Source organism: Crinia signifera, chromosome 4, assembly GCF_055691185.1.
Source record: "Crinia signifera chromosome 4, ASM5569118v1, whole genome shotgun sequence".
NCBI classification, from domain to species: domain Eukaryota; kingdom Metazoa; phylum Chordata; class Amphibia; order Anura; family Myobatrachidae; genus Crinia; species Crinia signifera.
This window is the reverse complement of record NC_139220.1, coordinates 82,099,420-82,115,712: the sequence shown is the minus strand read 5'-3', so window position 1 is coordinate 82,115,712 and position 16,293 is coordinate 82,099,420. Positions and strand designations below refer to the sequence as shown.

The 16,293-nt window shown below is 44.1% G+C and overlaps 1 protein-coding gene across 2 annotated transcripts in view; it reads left to right on the top strand.

The window, feature by feature from the left end:
• Nucleotides 1-16,293, top strand: part of SH3RF2 (SH3 domain containing ring finger 2) — a 164,630-nt gene that overhangs the window by 116,654 nt on the left and 31,683 nt on the right. For both annotated transcript variants that reach the window (XM_083181912.1, XM_083181910.1), the window contains exons 7-8: nt 3,289-3,386; nt 9,889-10,059. In XM_083181912.1, the coding sequence (XP_083038038.1) occupies nt 3,289-3,386; nt 9,889-10,059 (269 nt within the window). The remainder of the gene's footprint in view (nt 1-3,288; nt 3,387-9,888; nt 10,060-16,293) is intronic.

The following is a 16,293-nucleotide window of genomic DNA, read 5'->3' as shown; positions in this document are numbered from 1 at the left end:
ACTACAGTATTGTTAGATGCACCAGAATGGACAGAGCAGTGTCTTCCTGCCTTTGGGGTAAATTGACTAATCAGATTATGTTTATCATTTTCTAGGATGCAATAGAGAAATGATTGACAGAAACTGATTGATTGATTGATTGATTGATATTTGCAACATAAACCTTTTGATTTGTAGAAGCTTTAGTAAAATTACCCCTCAGTGTGCAGTAGGACTTAATGGATTAAATAATTAATAAATGTTCATTTGCCTAAAAGAAGCAGATGAAATTGTTGCTAGAAGTCTAAGAAACAATACAGCATTAATAATTAATGTCAGCTCTTCTATAATCCTGTACAGAAACCACTTACTCTGCAATAGTATTTTCCCACGTTAGGATTTCTGCTACCAGTGGACTAGGTTACCAGTATTTATCAGCAGTCAGAGGACAGAAGCGAGGCAGCACTGACATCACCCAGTGAGGGGATTATCTGGCTTTAATAGATCACTGCGTGGGTTGCAGCACTTTCCTTGTGAAGACAGGCAGAATAGTAGGATTGCATCACATCATCCCACACCGATTACAAGACACGCAATAAGGCTGCACAATGGCACAACAGCAGATAACGTGGTGGCACATTTAAACTTTGGTGGCAAAAAAATAAAAAAGCTGCTGGAACAGCAAAGTAATAAAAACAGGATTAATTCTGGACTCCGCAGGTAATACCTAAGTGAGATTATATTTAGGGCTTTATTTCCATTTACTGTTTTAGTTTCTTTCTAGCACCTGATTGCTGTAAATCTCTTGCTCTTTTCTCAACTCATGACATTTTGGGGGTAATTCAGACCTGATCACACAGCCATGAATTCGCACTGGCCAGTGTTCAGTTAAGCCGCCACCCGCTAGAATGAAATCCCGCTTTGCGAATTAATGTGTATCCTGTGGAAATGGATGTGTACGGCTGCACATCCATTCCCAGCTGGGCGAATATGTCCAAATCCCATTGTAACAGGCTCACCATTGACTGATTTTTACAATGGGTACCAGTCAATGCAGGCTCAGTGTAGTCAGGGACTTACTAAGTGCTGCAATGAAAAACGGAATATCCGGTCTGGAGCAGACGTCACACCCCCTCCCCTTACAGCCTTTGGCACACCTGCATTTTTGTTTTGGCATGCTGAGCATTTTACTAAGCACCATAAAACAGCCGGTTTCCACCCCCACATGCCCACTACATGTCAGTCACCTTGCATTCAGCCAGTGATCAGAAAAAGTTGCAGGAGTTCATTGCTGTCAGGCGCACGCAAATTGTGCACCATACACATGGGCAATCTATCTATCATTTTATGGGAATGTTTTTATGGAAAGATTTAAAACATTGCATTACCATGTAGCAAGGCAAGGGGTGCAGATGAATTTAGATTTGTTTGTTACGTCTGTCACTCCAAGTAACATCAGGAAAAAGACACAAATGAAGTGAATCCAACCAAGGAGTTATGGCAGATAAATTGTTCTTTTATATGCAGGAAGACTGTTATATAACACTTGACTTTGTTGTTATCACCCACGTATTGTAGGAGCAGGTATTTTCAGGGCTAAACCAATACTCATGGGAGGGCAGCCTATCATTATACACATTAGTCAGGATTGCTCATGATGCACTGTGTATATGCAGCATGTGTCCTGCAAAGTAACATTGTAAATCTGCTCTTGTTAAGTAGAGATTTGTAAATGGTGAATCTTCTTGCTGAAACAATGGGGTCATTCAGCCGCAGTTACCTGCACCCATCCGTGCAAAAGTACGCCCGATGGTGGGTGCATTGATCCCATGCAGCATCCTTGGACACAGCAGGGATAATGCAGCAGGAGGTGCCTGTAATAGATGCCTCCTGCTGCATCACTAGGGTTGCCACCTCTCCATGATTTCCTGGATTCTCCCTGAATTGGTGGCAATCCTCCAGGATGTTTTTGCAGTCTCCCAGATTCTGGGATTCTCCCGGAATCTGGGTGATTTTGAAAGCCTCCACAGCCTCCCAACTGAGTGTGCACACTGTCAGTGGCATAGGGAGGGTGGTTCCAGCGGAGCGTGAGCTCTGGGTGCCAGAAAGGCCACAGGGCACTTGCGAGTTGCTGCCCGCCCCACAGCTCCCTCTACCTCCAGAAATATTTAAACTGGGCAGCGGGAGAGGACAGAGGAGCGCTGTGCAGTCAACAGCTGAGGATGCTGCAGCAGCGTTTCCTCCCAAACTAAGCCTCAGAGGAGAGATAAGCCTACTGCTACTGTGTATCAGTCCCAGGGGACCTCTGCCATCTGTGCTGTCTGCTGAGGAAATGTTGAGGCCAGTATGGAGGGGGAGATTTGTGTGTGTGGTGGTCAGTGTTTGGGGCAGATATGCATGTTAGAGAAGTGAGGGGATGGGGGAGGTTGCTGACAAGTTGTTGTCAATGGTGTCAGGGTGAGGGGAGGATGTATGAGGTATCTCTGTGTAGAAGTTGTCAGTAGGGGAAATGTTTTATTAAATGTAACAATAGGGACCTCAATACATGGCTGTATTAGAGGCCATGCCCACCTTGAAGAGGTCATGCCTGTTTTACAAAGCCACGCCCACTTTACCAGGAGCACACGCGCACATGAAGGTGTGTGTGTGTGTGGGGGGGGGGGGATCTCCAGGAATCGAAGATGCCTGAGGTGGCAACCCAATAAATCACCATACCGTGCTTCCAATGAAGCAGCAGTAGCAGCAACAACTCCAAATGCCCCTGGATGATCCTAATGAGAAGGGTTAAGAGGAACATTATGTTACTCCATATGGACCTATGGATTAGGATGACATCCTGCCAGCAGCACTTTAAGGAACTCAGAAACTGGGGATGCCATTTTTAATAATGGGATCCCAAATGGTACAAATGATTTTGAGAGTTTATAAGCGGCAACTGACCCCAGGCATTCCCAGCTCAGATGACCACACTGACCAAAAAAAAAAAAAAAACGTAAAAAACTCATGTCAACCATTACACGTGTTGACATTTTCCATGTCAACATTTTGCTTATGTCGACTGTTTACAGTGTCAACCTTGTGCATGTCGATCCTTTGATGTTGACCTATTGACTGCTGACCCTTTGTTCCATTCCCATGCAAAGCCTGTGCTCTATGCAAGTATATTTTACTACTTTACTTCTTATATGAATACCCATGTAGGATTGATGAGATTCCCTCAATGTCACAGTTCAGGAAACGTTTGTCATTCATTAACCACAGGCACAATGGGGAAAGTTAATATTACAGTGTTCATGTTTTGTCTCTTAGGTCAATGCTTCGTTTTATTATGCCACACTCGGATCACATGGCACAGGACCCTCATTGGTGGCTTTTCCAAGTTCCCACCACAGTATTCTGGCTAACATGTAAGTATATGACATTTCATTTTACCAGTTTTTCATACAGTATTTGCTCTGGTGCTTTGTGGCGCAACTAAAGGGAAGCCATTTTTAAAGATAAATCAGTGTTTTCTTACATACTGTAGTTCTATATGCTAAAAAAATCGAACTATACTATAATTAAGTAACCTTGGGCCTATTTCAGACTTCATCATTAATGTGAGAATGCGTAGTGAACTACAAGGTGAAAGCCGGCACCCAGACAGAAACAGAAAACCATTGCTACAGTAAATTGTGAACCACCAATTGGTTTTTACCATCTGTGAAATTCTAGAGTACTTTATGTCTGAGGCTTCCTTAATCTGTGACTCGATTGCCGAGAATTTGACACGCAAGCATCTCGAGCGTTAACACCCCATTCTTGGTGGATAGCGGACCTGTCACATGGCGATAGTCATGCTGGGAGCTGCTCCAACGAGAGCCGCTCCATCTGTATAGTTTACGTTTCAGACATCCTCAAAAACTGCTGGGCCCACCTGCATTTTTTCAACCACTCCCACAAAACAACAGGTTACCACCCTCAAACTCCAGATTCCTGTCAGTCAAACTGCGGCCACATTGCAATCACAATACATACGCATATATCATTTCTTTCATACACTATGCATACGATTCACATGTGCAGTAATTTGCAAATTCTCACATTAGTGATCAGTACAGTAGACCCATATTCCAAAAACTTTCCTTGACATACTGTACATTCAAACATTAAAAAGAAAAAATAAGTTATGGGGGAGATTTATCAAAGAGAGAGATATAGTACCAACCAATCATTCCCTGTCATTTTCAAACATATCCTTTAAAATTAAATTAGAAACTGATGGGTTGGTATTTTATCTCTCTCCAAGCTTTGATAAATCTCCCTCAATACATTTAGCCGTTATCATCTAAACGCCATTACACACAATCTCACTTCCCCCTATCGTTTATCTATTGATGGCACTTGTAGCTCATCTTGCCCCCTAGTGCGCTGTCTTGGAGTTATACTTGACTCAGCCCTCTTCTTTAAACACATAGGGGCAGATGTACTAACCAGCGTTAAGTACAAAAATGCACTTAACGCTGGTTAACTGGGGGGGGGGGGGATTACGATTTTCCTAATGTATTACTAGCGCACCTAACGAGTTACGCTCGGCGGGGCTGTCCCCTGCAATCCCCCCCAGGGATTAACGGCCGGGGCGATGTATTAACAGCCTTCGCCAGTTCAGGGCTAGCGTTGTCCTATCCCCCACTGTGGGGACAACGCTAGCCCTGCGTCTGGCTCGGGCTGCGCTGGAGATCTCGCGTTTTTTGCGAGATCTCGCACATGCCCATTAGAGCCGGACAGGGGGGGGGAAGCGCACTGAGCATGCGCGGGGCGCCGGGGGAGCCGAAAAGGAGAGCCGTTAACACTGGGCATAACGGCTCTCCTTATCGGCTTGGGGGGGGTTAATACATCTCCCCATAACGAGTGCCCGCTTCTACTCGTTATGCAGGAGAAGCGGGACCCGTTAATTAACAATAGTTAAAACGACATTGATACATCTGCCCCATAGGCCCTTATTCTAGTTGACTCAGACGGATATGTATTTTCGGACGGGCACCGAATGTTCTTAGCCCCGCCTACCGTACGGATCGCTCACACCGACCGAATGTGGTAAGACGCAGGGTGAACGGACCGTGAGTGGATTTTTCATGTGAACAATTCCCCCATCTGTGGGAACCTCCCCCATCCTCCGATGGTCAGACAGCTCCAAGTGCACCAGACCACTCAGACATTTCTCCATGCGAAAGCAGGGATATGGGTGGGCAGCAGACATCTGGCTATGTCAGCTGTCTGCCCCCCACACGTTCGTCATGGCGGGATTATCATACCTACGCCCAGCGTTTTCATGGGAACGCCCATGAAACGCGTGCGGCGTATGCATATGGTAATGAGCCCAAACAGCCCTTTACGCCCCTCTCCACCACCTGTTCGGATTGTTCCGACCGATCGTTTTCTGTACGGAATTCACGCCATATTCGAAAGTGCACAGCTTATTCGGAAGTGCCCCTATTGTGTCGAATAGGGCGCTCAGTTCGTGGCAAGATTTTGGCAAGGTCCATCCCTGCTGCCCGTGCCTCCTCAGATCTCCAGCAGCTGGAAGCATCGGACACTCCACCGTCCGCTCAGATGCTGACGGGGGGAGCTGGGGGATGTCAGGCAAGGGCGGGTTTTTTAATAAAACCCAGCTCGGCCATTGCGCTGATGCTGGTGATAGTTCCGTTCAATTAGGTGTCCTGCTGGTGTCCCGGTCTGCAGTGCCTTTGTCAGCCCTTGCCAGTTTCTGTGCCTGTCAAGCCTGAGAGAATAACTCTTGCTATCACAGCCTCTCTATTTCTTCAGATAAGTTAGGAACACTCTCTGCAGTGCCTGCTGTATTTCTTATTGTTATATTTAATCTTATTGCATTTTTGCATTCCCTGCTTGAGACGGTGGGCTGCTGAGATTTACCCACAGTTCCTGAGTCTCCAGCATAACCCTTCTGTGTTTTTTTATATCACATTATGCATTGTTGCACCATCTATGTTTTTGTGGTTGTTGTCCCAGACAACATCATGTGCATTGTTACATGATCTGCTCTGTGACTACTGTGTATCTTAAGTGTCATCCTGTGCATTGTTGCACCTGTGGAGCCATTCTCCCAAGGTCAGAGGGGCTGGTGTGTGGGCTGCTTTTCACCCTCTTTTTGCGGTACTCAGCCTCCTGAAGCAGCCTTGTCCCACATAAGACAAGGAGGCACCGGAGTGGGGCCAGACCTAATTCGATCCCACAAATGTGGCTGATAAAGGTGAAGTCTTAGCCTTCAGGAGGCAACCAGGACTGCTGGGCAATAGCAACTGGGTTCCCACACCCAGTCACCTAACGATAAGTGGTGAGTGCTGATGCACGCAGTATTTATTACCAGCAGATGAGCAAGGGAGTGGGTGACTTTCCATAGCATCCCGCTATGGAAAGCCACCCACCCTGGGAAAAATGGCTGAAATTTTTTTTCAGCCTAGCGATTTTACCCGATAATAGCTGTCCAAAAATGTCCAGTGTGTATGGACCTTAAGTTCTTGACAGATAGTGAATGCTTGATTCTTCTGAAGTTATCCCTTTTATCCATTAGCCCACCAGATCTAATAAATTAAATCTAATAAATTGTTTTTACAGCTCTTTTTAGTTTAGTTTCTGTCCATCTTTCGTGGGGTCTCGGGTGTAATGGTTTTGCTGTATAAGTACTGTCACTTTCACTTTTTGTCTCAAAACTCATTAGTTTAATATAAATAATTTAATGTAAGCTTTAAGATGCATTAACATATACAATGCCTACAAACTGCTTGACTGCAATTGCTAATACTTTACAACAGTGGTTTTCAAACTCGGATGTGGTATGGCAGTTCAACAAGGGGGATCCCGATGGTCAGTATCCCGATGTCGGAATCCTGACAGGTGGTGCTCCGTCACAGGGAGAAGTGGACCCCCACAAGGAAGGATATGGGAGAAGTGGACCCCCACAAGGGAGGATAGCCCCTGTGAGTTGGTATCCCCCCTGTCGGAGTACCAGCAGTCGGGATTTCGACGTCGGGACACTGACCATCGAGATCCCCCCCTGTCAGACAGTCATCCGGCACCCCTCGAACTCAGTCCTCAGGACCTCAGGACCTCATATAGGTTTAGGAGGGGGGTGGGGTTGACATCTGCACACAAAGGAAGGAAATTGTTTGCCCTGTGAAATCAGGGTATTTCAACCGCTATATATTTTTCTGCTAGCGGGGGGTGCTATCCTATCGACTAAGTATAGTAGTTTTAGTAAAAAAGAGAAAGAAAAGTAGTCATGGCGGATGCACACCACATGTATTTTGTAATTATTGGATCTTAATGAATAATGTTTACGAATTTTTATATCTTATGTGGGGAATCCTTTTAATCTTTATTGTGAACTGGATTCAGGATATACCCACAGTAGTTAGGCGAAATACAAGAGGTTAAAATTACTTACATACAACAAGTACAGACATTTGGTGATAAACATAAGAATAAGTGTAGAATAGTATTAAAATATAGGTAGACCGGATCAGTATGGTGTGATGCCTGTCTTTTTAGGCTTGGGATTTCTGTCCCCTGATATACTCGCTGATGCGATACGATCCCTTGTGGGTATCAGTAATTTATATATTGCCTATACTGGCACATCAGATTACAGAGTTTGAATATCAGTACTGGGCCTTCGTTAGCCCTTATTGGTGGGTGATTACTTATATTCTGTGCAAAACCTGTGGCATATAGCCAACCCCTCAGATGCAGATGAATTTTCTCATGTGAGATTCGTGTTTAATTTTATTACACATTCAGTGGATGCTGTTAGGGTTTATTGAGGAGAGATAATACTCTCTTCAGCAGTTTTTAACTTTATTTGTTAATTCTGAACAGGTTTAATTACAAACTAGAAAGTATCTGTCTAAATTGAGTGTATTTATATCACTACAGTCTCTTTGACTAGTTTGTTGCATCAGAATGTAATTCACTACAATGTGGCTAACTAGGTTAGACTGTTATTGGGCGTTTACTGGTTTGTTATTCTATATTGTTAATCCAGTATGCAGTGAGATGCTGCCACCTACTGGTGGGAAACAAGTTATGCACCCACGAAATTCCAGAATTTTCACAGTCACACAGTACAAGCTTAAAAATTATTTTGACAGTTTAACTGAGGTATAATTCCTACTACACACACATACAGTCCTGTGTCTACACTATAAACACAGATTAGAACACGTGTTTCGCACTAGCTTCTTCAAGCTAACCAGAGAATGATCTCACCTATGCGCTATTTATTAGTTAGAACCGCCAATCAATAGGCATGGTTCAGGTCACAATCTGTATTTAGCCAATGAGTATGTAGGAGATGCTGGCGTCATTGAGGCTTATTTCCGCCCTTTGGTGGAGCGCACATCACGTGACACGCGACGCAGGTCAGGTGACCTGCGCAATGAGGTCACGACGCTGAAACGTCATTGAAAGGGCGGAAATAAGCCTCAATGACGCCAGCATCTCCTACATACTCATTGGCTAAATACAGATTGTGACCTGAACCATGCCTATTGATTGGCGGTTCTAACTAATAAATAGCGCATAGGTGAGATCATTCTCTGGTTAGCTTGAAGAAGCTAGTGCGAAACACGTGTTCTAATCTGTGTTTATAGTGTAGACACAGGACTGTATGTGTGTGTAGTAGGAATTATACCTCAGTTAAACTGTCAAAATAATTTTTAAGCTTGTACTGTGTGACTGAAAATTCTGGAATTTCGTGGGTGCATAACTTGTTTCCCACCAGTAGGTGGCAGCATCTCACTGCATACTGGATTAACAATATAGAATAACAAACCAGTAAACGCCCAATAACAGTCTAACCTAGTTAGCCACATTGTAGTGAATTACATTCTGATGCAACAAACTAGTCAAAGATACTGTAGTGATATAAATACACTCAATTTAGACAGATACTTTCTAGTTTGTAATTAAACCTGTTCAGAATTAACAAATAAAGTTAAAAACTGCTGAAGAGAGTATTATCTCTCCTCAATAAACCCTAACAGCATCCACTGAATGTGTAATAAAATTAAACACGAATCTCACATGAGAAAATTCATCTGCATCTGAGGGGTTGGCTATATGCCACAGGTTTTGCACAGAATATAAGTAATCACCCACCAATAAGGGCTAACGAAGGCCCAGTACTGATATCCAAACTCTGTAATCTGATGTGCCAGTATAGGCAATATATAAATTACTGATACCCACAAGGGATCGTATCGCATCAGCGAGTATATCAGGGGACAGAAATCCCAAGCCTAAAAAGACAGGCATCACACCATACTGATCCGGTCTACCTATATTTTAATACTATTCTACACTTATTCTTATCTTTATCACCAAATGTCTGTACTTGTTGTATGTAAGTAATTTTAACCTCTTGTATTTCGCCTAACTACTGTGGGTATATCCTGAATCCAGTTCACAATAAAGATTAAAAGGATTCCCCACATAAGATATAAAAATTCGTAAACATTATTCATTAAGATCCAATAATTACAAAATACATGTGGTGTGCATCCGCCATGACTACTTTTCTTTCTCTTTTTTACTAAAACCTCATATAGGTTTTCCAGGTCACCCAGCAGGACCACTGTGTATCACCAACTGTCACATTTTAAAAAACAAAAGTTGACCTGGAAAACATGACCTGTGTGGGGTCCTTGAGATCCTGTGTTCTACAATGATAGTGCTGATGATATAAGTCTATAAATACAAGTACACCAACTTTATTAAATCGTCATTCTGGTATTAACATACACAGCCAACATTATGTGTTCATTGTTTAAAGTATCTTATTATTTTAGCATTTTTTTACTCATAATCTACGTGCATGCCTGCAGGACATTTCACGTTGTTATCCTTTGATAGGTGTGTAGCTCTCCAGCCATACACAGCTCATGGACCTGATGAGATAGACCTCCAGCAGGGAGAAGGCATCCGTGTCCTGGGGAAATTCCAGGAAGGATGGCTCCGTGGGGTTTCATTGGTCACTGGAAAAATTGGTATCTTCCCCAGCCATTGTGTTACTCCTGTTTACAGGTTAGTGCAATGCTACTGCAATACTGTTTCACCAAGAGGACAACCTCTACTAATACTGTATGTTCCGCATCCTCAAGTATATGTTCCTCCCAGACCCAGGCACATGAAAGCTGATCACTGCCACCAGAAAAATAACTCAAACTAAGCAAAAATAAGGAAAACAGATATTCTTTTGTATATATCTGGACCAGGCTTTTTAACTGCAGAAATTACTTTCATAGAAGTTGGCCTCACAGGCTTGTAGATTTGTTAAGGACACAGAGAATAAGCTAAATAAGGGGTTAATATCTGACAACCTGACTCCAGTAGACCTTATTCCTCAAGTCTGTTTATCCATAAGATCCAACATTAGGACACAGGTTATTAATCCATCAACATTAACATAAAGCCGGACTGAAGATTTTTATAATCGATCAGCGCTTACATATTCGCGCACTAATATGTAAGCGAATATGTAAGCGCTGATCGAATATAAAAACCTTCAGTCCGGCTTTATGTTTATGTTGAAAATCAAAGCCAGCTGTGACACTTAATTTTTTCCTCCCCGGTGATCTGATTCTTACGAGCCCCATTGAGAACACTAATCCATCTGATGGTACCGATGAACCGGGCGGCGTGTGGTTACCATGACTTCGCACTAGCCTGAGTACCCGTTTCCGGGTGATGGAACGCAAAACGTCACTTTCGCGGACGCCAGTTGGTACCCACCGCATACTTCCGGCCCGGCGGCGTGAGGGAGATTTTTGCCGCTATTGAATCATTTCATCTTGTCTAATTAGGCCAGTTATGACATCACTTCCAGGGGTATATATGCTGACCCGGTGAGGCAGTGTAGGTGTATCCTCTCTGGAGGGTGGACGCCAGGTTGCTCGTCTGCTAATTGCTGTTTGTAATGCTGCACCTTATCCTGAAGATGGTCTGTCTTAGACCGAAACGTAACGTCAAGTCGATACGTCTTGTTGTCAGATGGCAATAAATCATATTTGATGTTTTACAAAATTGGTGAGTGCCCTTTCAATTTTCCCTATATATATCTATATATATATATATATCTATATATATATATATATATATATATATATAGATAGATATATATCTATATATATATAGATATATAGATAGATAGATAGATCAACACGTATATTGTTTTTTAAAAAGCTTCAGTACACACTTATATGTTTCTTACATTTTCTGTGATTTACTTTTCCGATATACAGTATACTGTACTAAAATGCATAAAAATTACCTATTTCCATTGCGTAATTATACAGGTAGTCTGACTCAGTGCATTCTGCGACTGCCCTGTTTCTCTGACACTCTGATATAAATGTAAGTTTGTGGGGAACGTTGAATTCAACCTTTAGAAAAAGCATAGGGAATTATTCGTAAGACATGAAATCAACAGGACAAAATGCATTAGCTCATTTTAAGTGGTATCATAACTGGCCACAGTGCCAGGCATCAATGCTGTATAGCTGCCATCTCTATAATTGCACATACTGAAGCTAATGTTAGGGGGTAAACTAAAGTGTGTAGTTGCTGCATCAGTAATGGAGCAAACTACCCTGTAGATGTGAATAGTATTTTCAAGGAAATTAGCCTTAGTATTAGCTGTTTGATTTTTCTAAACTTGGGGCCTTATTCAGATTGATTTGCGTGTTCGTGTTGGGGAGTGATGTTTTGCTACTGTGCTTGCATAGTCAGGCCACGGGGAACCGTGCGCTCGCACACAACAGCACGGCTGGGGGGAATGGGGTTGAGGGGGCGTTCCCATGAAGACGCTGGGCATTTTCTTGGTAATTCCCTGATGACGCGGGTGAAGATGTATTAAGCCTTAAAAAGAGATGCATGTGACAGTAATTGAGGGTGAGATGTACTAAGCCTTGAAAAGTGATACAATGGAAAGTGATAAACAACCAACCAAGGAACTCCTACTTGTCATTTTTCAAACACAGTCCACAACATGGCAGTTAGCAGCTGATTGGCTGGTGGTTTATCACTCTCTATTTTATCACTTTTCAAGCTTAGTACATCTGGCCCAAAGAGTAGTAAACGTCCAGCCAGTCAGCTCCCAACTGCCATTGTTTTGCTAATGAAGGGTCCCAGTGGGGTCCCCGTTACCTGTCAGCAGCTCTGTTCAACTTAGCACATGTGGCTGCATGCTGGTCTATGGAGGTGCTATTTATGCTGTATTTTATTCTAAGGGTGCTTGGCCATGCCCACTGAAAAGTGCCTGTGCCTGTCGAGGTTCTCTACTGCTCTGTGGGTGTGAACTGACTTCCCTGATTGTTGGTGGCGGTCTTAAGGTGGTGGGTGCGAGTGACGATACCAGTGAATGATGGGTGTAGCTGGATCAATGTGAGCATAGCGATGCATAAGGGCATACAGACAGAGTAGCTAAAAAAATGTCTCCCCCCTGCCAAAAAAGAAGGGACAGATATGTCCTCATACTGTACATCTTTTCTGCAGTCACACCAAACAGTCCCTCCCTGCATGCCAGGTCGTGTAAGAATCTCCTTTTTTACTTATTTTTAGCCATAAAATACATCTTAGTCGCAACACGGTGCAATTAGGATGCACAAGGATATTGTGTGGATTAATTTGATATATATATATATATATATACATTTGTGTGTTGCTAAGGGCCTAATTCGGAACTGCTCGCTAGGCTGCGAGCAGGTTAACTCCACCCTCAAAGAAGGGCCGCCCCCACTGCACAAAGGTGCAAAATGGCACCATCCAAAAATATTGCCTAGGGAATTGGTTAAGGCCGGCTCTGCGTAGCTCCACTATATAACTGGGAGAGGGGGGGCCAACTACTGTATACAGTGACACCCAGTGGTGCCTCTGTGCAGAGTAGGGGAGCGCATACAGAAGCAGTAATAGTGCTGTTGCTTATTATGATCTCTCTGAGCTGTCTGACTACAGTAAGTAACAGGATTATTGGTTACAATTATAACTGAGAGGGGCTCCCTAAGACCCTGGACCTCAGTGCGGTTTAATAGATAAACTAGATCCACTAGTGGATCAAAACGCGTTGGAGGAGCAGGTGGACGTGGTCACTTACAATATTCCAGGTATTTTATCTATAAAATAGAGCCGCACTGAGGTCCAGGACTGTATATTCAATACGGGTCTGTCCCGTGAGAAGCGTAAATACTTGTCCCCCACCCGGCTGGAAGCCGGGACCATGGCTGCAGCAGAAAGCGGTGAGTCAGACTGTTTAAACTCAATTACCGCTGATAATACAGAGCACACAGAATAAGACGCGAGAGGAGGTACATATTAGCTTTTCCCATCCCTTAAGAATTACAGTGAATTAATTATTTATCAGCATCTGAACTTTACCTGTGGCTATTTTATTACAGTGGATTGATTTTTTATCAGTATCTGGACTTTATTTCTTTATATATCGTCAATTGGGACTGGACATTGCCATTTATAACATCTATTCTATAAGTGCCTGTGATTTACCCTCCTCTTTTTTCTGTTCCTATTGTCAATTGTTGCTGTCTGATTGAACCAGCTGGAGGTAAAATAGGCTGCTAGGGATGGGGGCAACTTACTTAAGCTGTGTACACACGGGGGCGATAGGGGCTATAGTCGCTGGGAATATGGTCGCAGGCGACCATATTGCCAGTGATGGAAGTTTGCCCCGGCGATAAATCTTAAAGCCCTCTTAAAGCCCCATACACGGGGGAGATATATTGCTCAGCCATGGCTGAGCAATATATTGCTCAGTTTCTCCTTTTCATCAGCGACCAGAGATGGTTGCTGATGAAAGGGAACCTCTGTCGGCGGTGCCGCAGAGGTAATCAGCTGGTCGCAGGAGCAAGCTCCTGCAACCAGTGATTAGAATGGGGCTGAAAATGGGAGCGCGCCGGGCACACTCCCATCACTGGCAATATGGTCGCCTGCGACCATATTTCCAGCGATTTCAGCCCCTATCGCCCCTGTGTGTACACAGCTTTATAGTTACCCACCCTCCTACATTCTGCCTGTTATTTCTCTCTGAAATAGAAGCAATCTCCCTCTCTCCCTCATATCAAGGGATTTAACAAGGTACAGGTGGGAGACATTCTTCACAGGAAGAGAAGCAGCAGAACACAAGAACATGCACTGACACTAGAGGGGATTCAGGGGAAATTTGAGGAAGAATTACTTCGCATAAAGAGTAGTAGATAAGTGGAATAGCCTCCCATCAGAGGTGGTAGACGCAAATACAGTAGTACAATGTAAACATGCTTGGGATAGGCATATTGATATCCTTACAAAAAAATAAGGATCAAATATGGTTTGAGGTAACATGTTTAAAAAAGGGGCAGACTAGATGGGCCACTTGGTTCTTATCTGCCGTCAAATTCTATGTTTCTATTAGTCTAGCAATCTCCCTCATGTCACCTAGCCCACATTACACTGTTACATTTTTGGGGGACAAAGGAATGAGAGATAGATACATTTACATTGTATCATCTGCACCATTTCCAAGCACTTTAGCAAGTATAGTATCTCTTACTAACTGCTGTGGGGCTCATCTACTGTACATTTGGATATCAGTCATTTTTCAAGATTCCTCTCAGATGTAGCAGTACACAACCACAGTTCTAGGTGCAACGTGTACAATCTCTTTACACAATCTCTCCATCTATGGAAATAGACACGCCCTGTGGGTGGAGCATGGCATGCCCCCTCATTGGGGAGCTGTGCAAAATTCTGCTACCAACTATAATCTCCCTGAAACTGGTTTTCAAAAGTAGGCAAATATGATCTGACTTGATTCACATACCACATCGTATATCCCTAAGACCCTGCCCATTTTACTATAAAAGAGGGAGAGAGGTGTCTTAGATCTGCGAGAGCTGTAGAAATCATTTAATGGTCGGCAATCATCGAATGATTTCACCCCCACACGCAAGGCTGCAAATGGATGTTTATGTCTAGGTCAGCAGTCACTAGATCGACCACTAATGGTCAACAGTGACCAGGTTGGCACCTAAGAATGGCCAACATGCCCTAGATTGACTGTACTTTACTATTCAAGTGGGCATAAAGTGAGAATATAATAGTGTGCCCAAAGCAAAAGGATGTGGTACACTTTTACGTTATCCATGTCGACATAGGTTGACATACAGGGGGAAATTTACCAATATGAAAAACCTAGTTTTTCGTATTGGTATTTCCCCTACGGCTGCATACGACTGTTTCAGTCGTATGCAAAGTCGTGTTCCGGAGGGTAAATTACAAAGCAGTCAGATACGACTGCTTTGTAACCCTCCGATGGTGTAACCATTCGTATTAACTGGCCATATATACGGCCGCTAATACGAATTCGTACAGGCTGAAGCGGCTCCTGATTGGCCGCTAGGCCGCAAGGCGGCCAATAGCGGCATTCGGGAGGCGGAGCCGCACGATGTACACAAACACTGTGCGGCTCTCTGCTGTCCGGCTGGTTTCGCGTGTCGGTTTGTTTTTTTGCCAAGACCCTTACCTGGACTACGTCGCCCTGGGACAGGTGAGTATGGTTTCCTTCCACAGCTTCCTCCATGGATTTCGTCGGATCCGGACGGGGACGCCATCGCCGACATGGACAGCGACGTCGACATGGACCAGAAGACGACACAGGACCAGAAGACGACACAGGACCAGGGCTACCTACGGAAAGAAGATAGGTAAGTATTAGTATGTGTGGGCTTTGTATGTATTAAAGTTTTATTTTAAGTATGTGTCAGTGTGTTTTATTGTACTATTTTTAATACTGTGGCACTACAAGACCCAGCGGGCCCTTTAATGCCCCGCAGGCTGGGACTTGTGGTTCTCCAAGTCCCAGCTTGCGGGGGAGGCTTGCTGGCACTCATAGTGCCCCAGTATTAGTTTAATCTTTTTTTTACACCATTTATCAGCTCGATGCCCACTGCCCAGGGGCATCGAGGACAGCACCAGGCTTCAGCCTGGTCAGGTAAGTCCTGGAGGGGGGGGGGGCCTTTATTGGGGGGGTCCCCACTCCCCCAGGGCCCCTGGCCAGGCTGACTGGTCGGTAGGGTTAATGCATTGGCCGGGGGGACTTGTATAAAAAGTCTCCCCCCGGCTGTAGCATTACCCTGCTGGCTGGTTTTGCCTGGGGCTGGTTCTTGAAATACGGGGGACCCCTAGTCATTTTGTCCCCCGTATTTTGGGAACCAGCCCCGGACCTGGAGCCTGGGGCTGGTTGTTAAAAATCGGGGAACCCCTATTTGT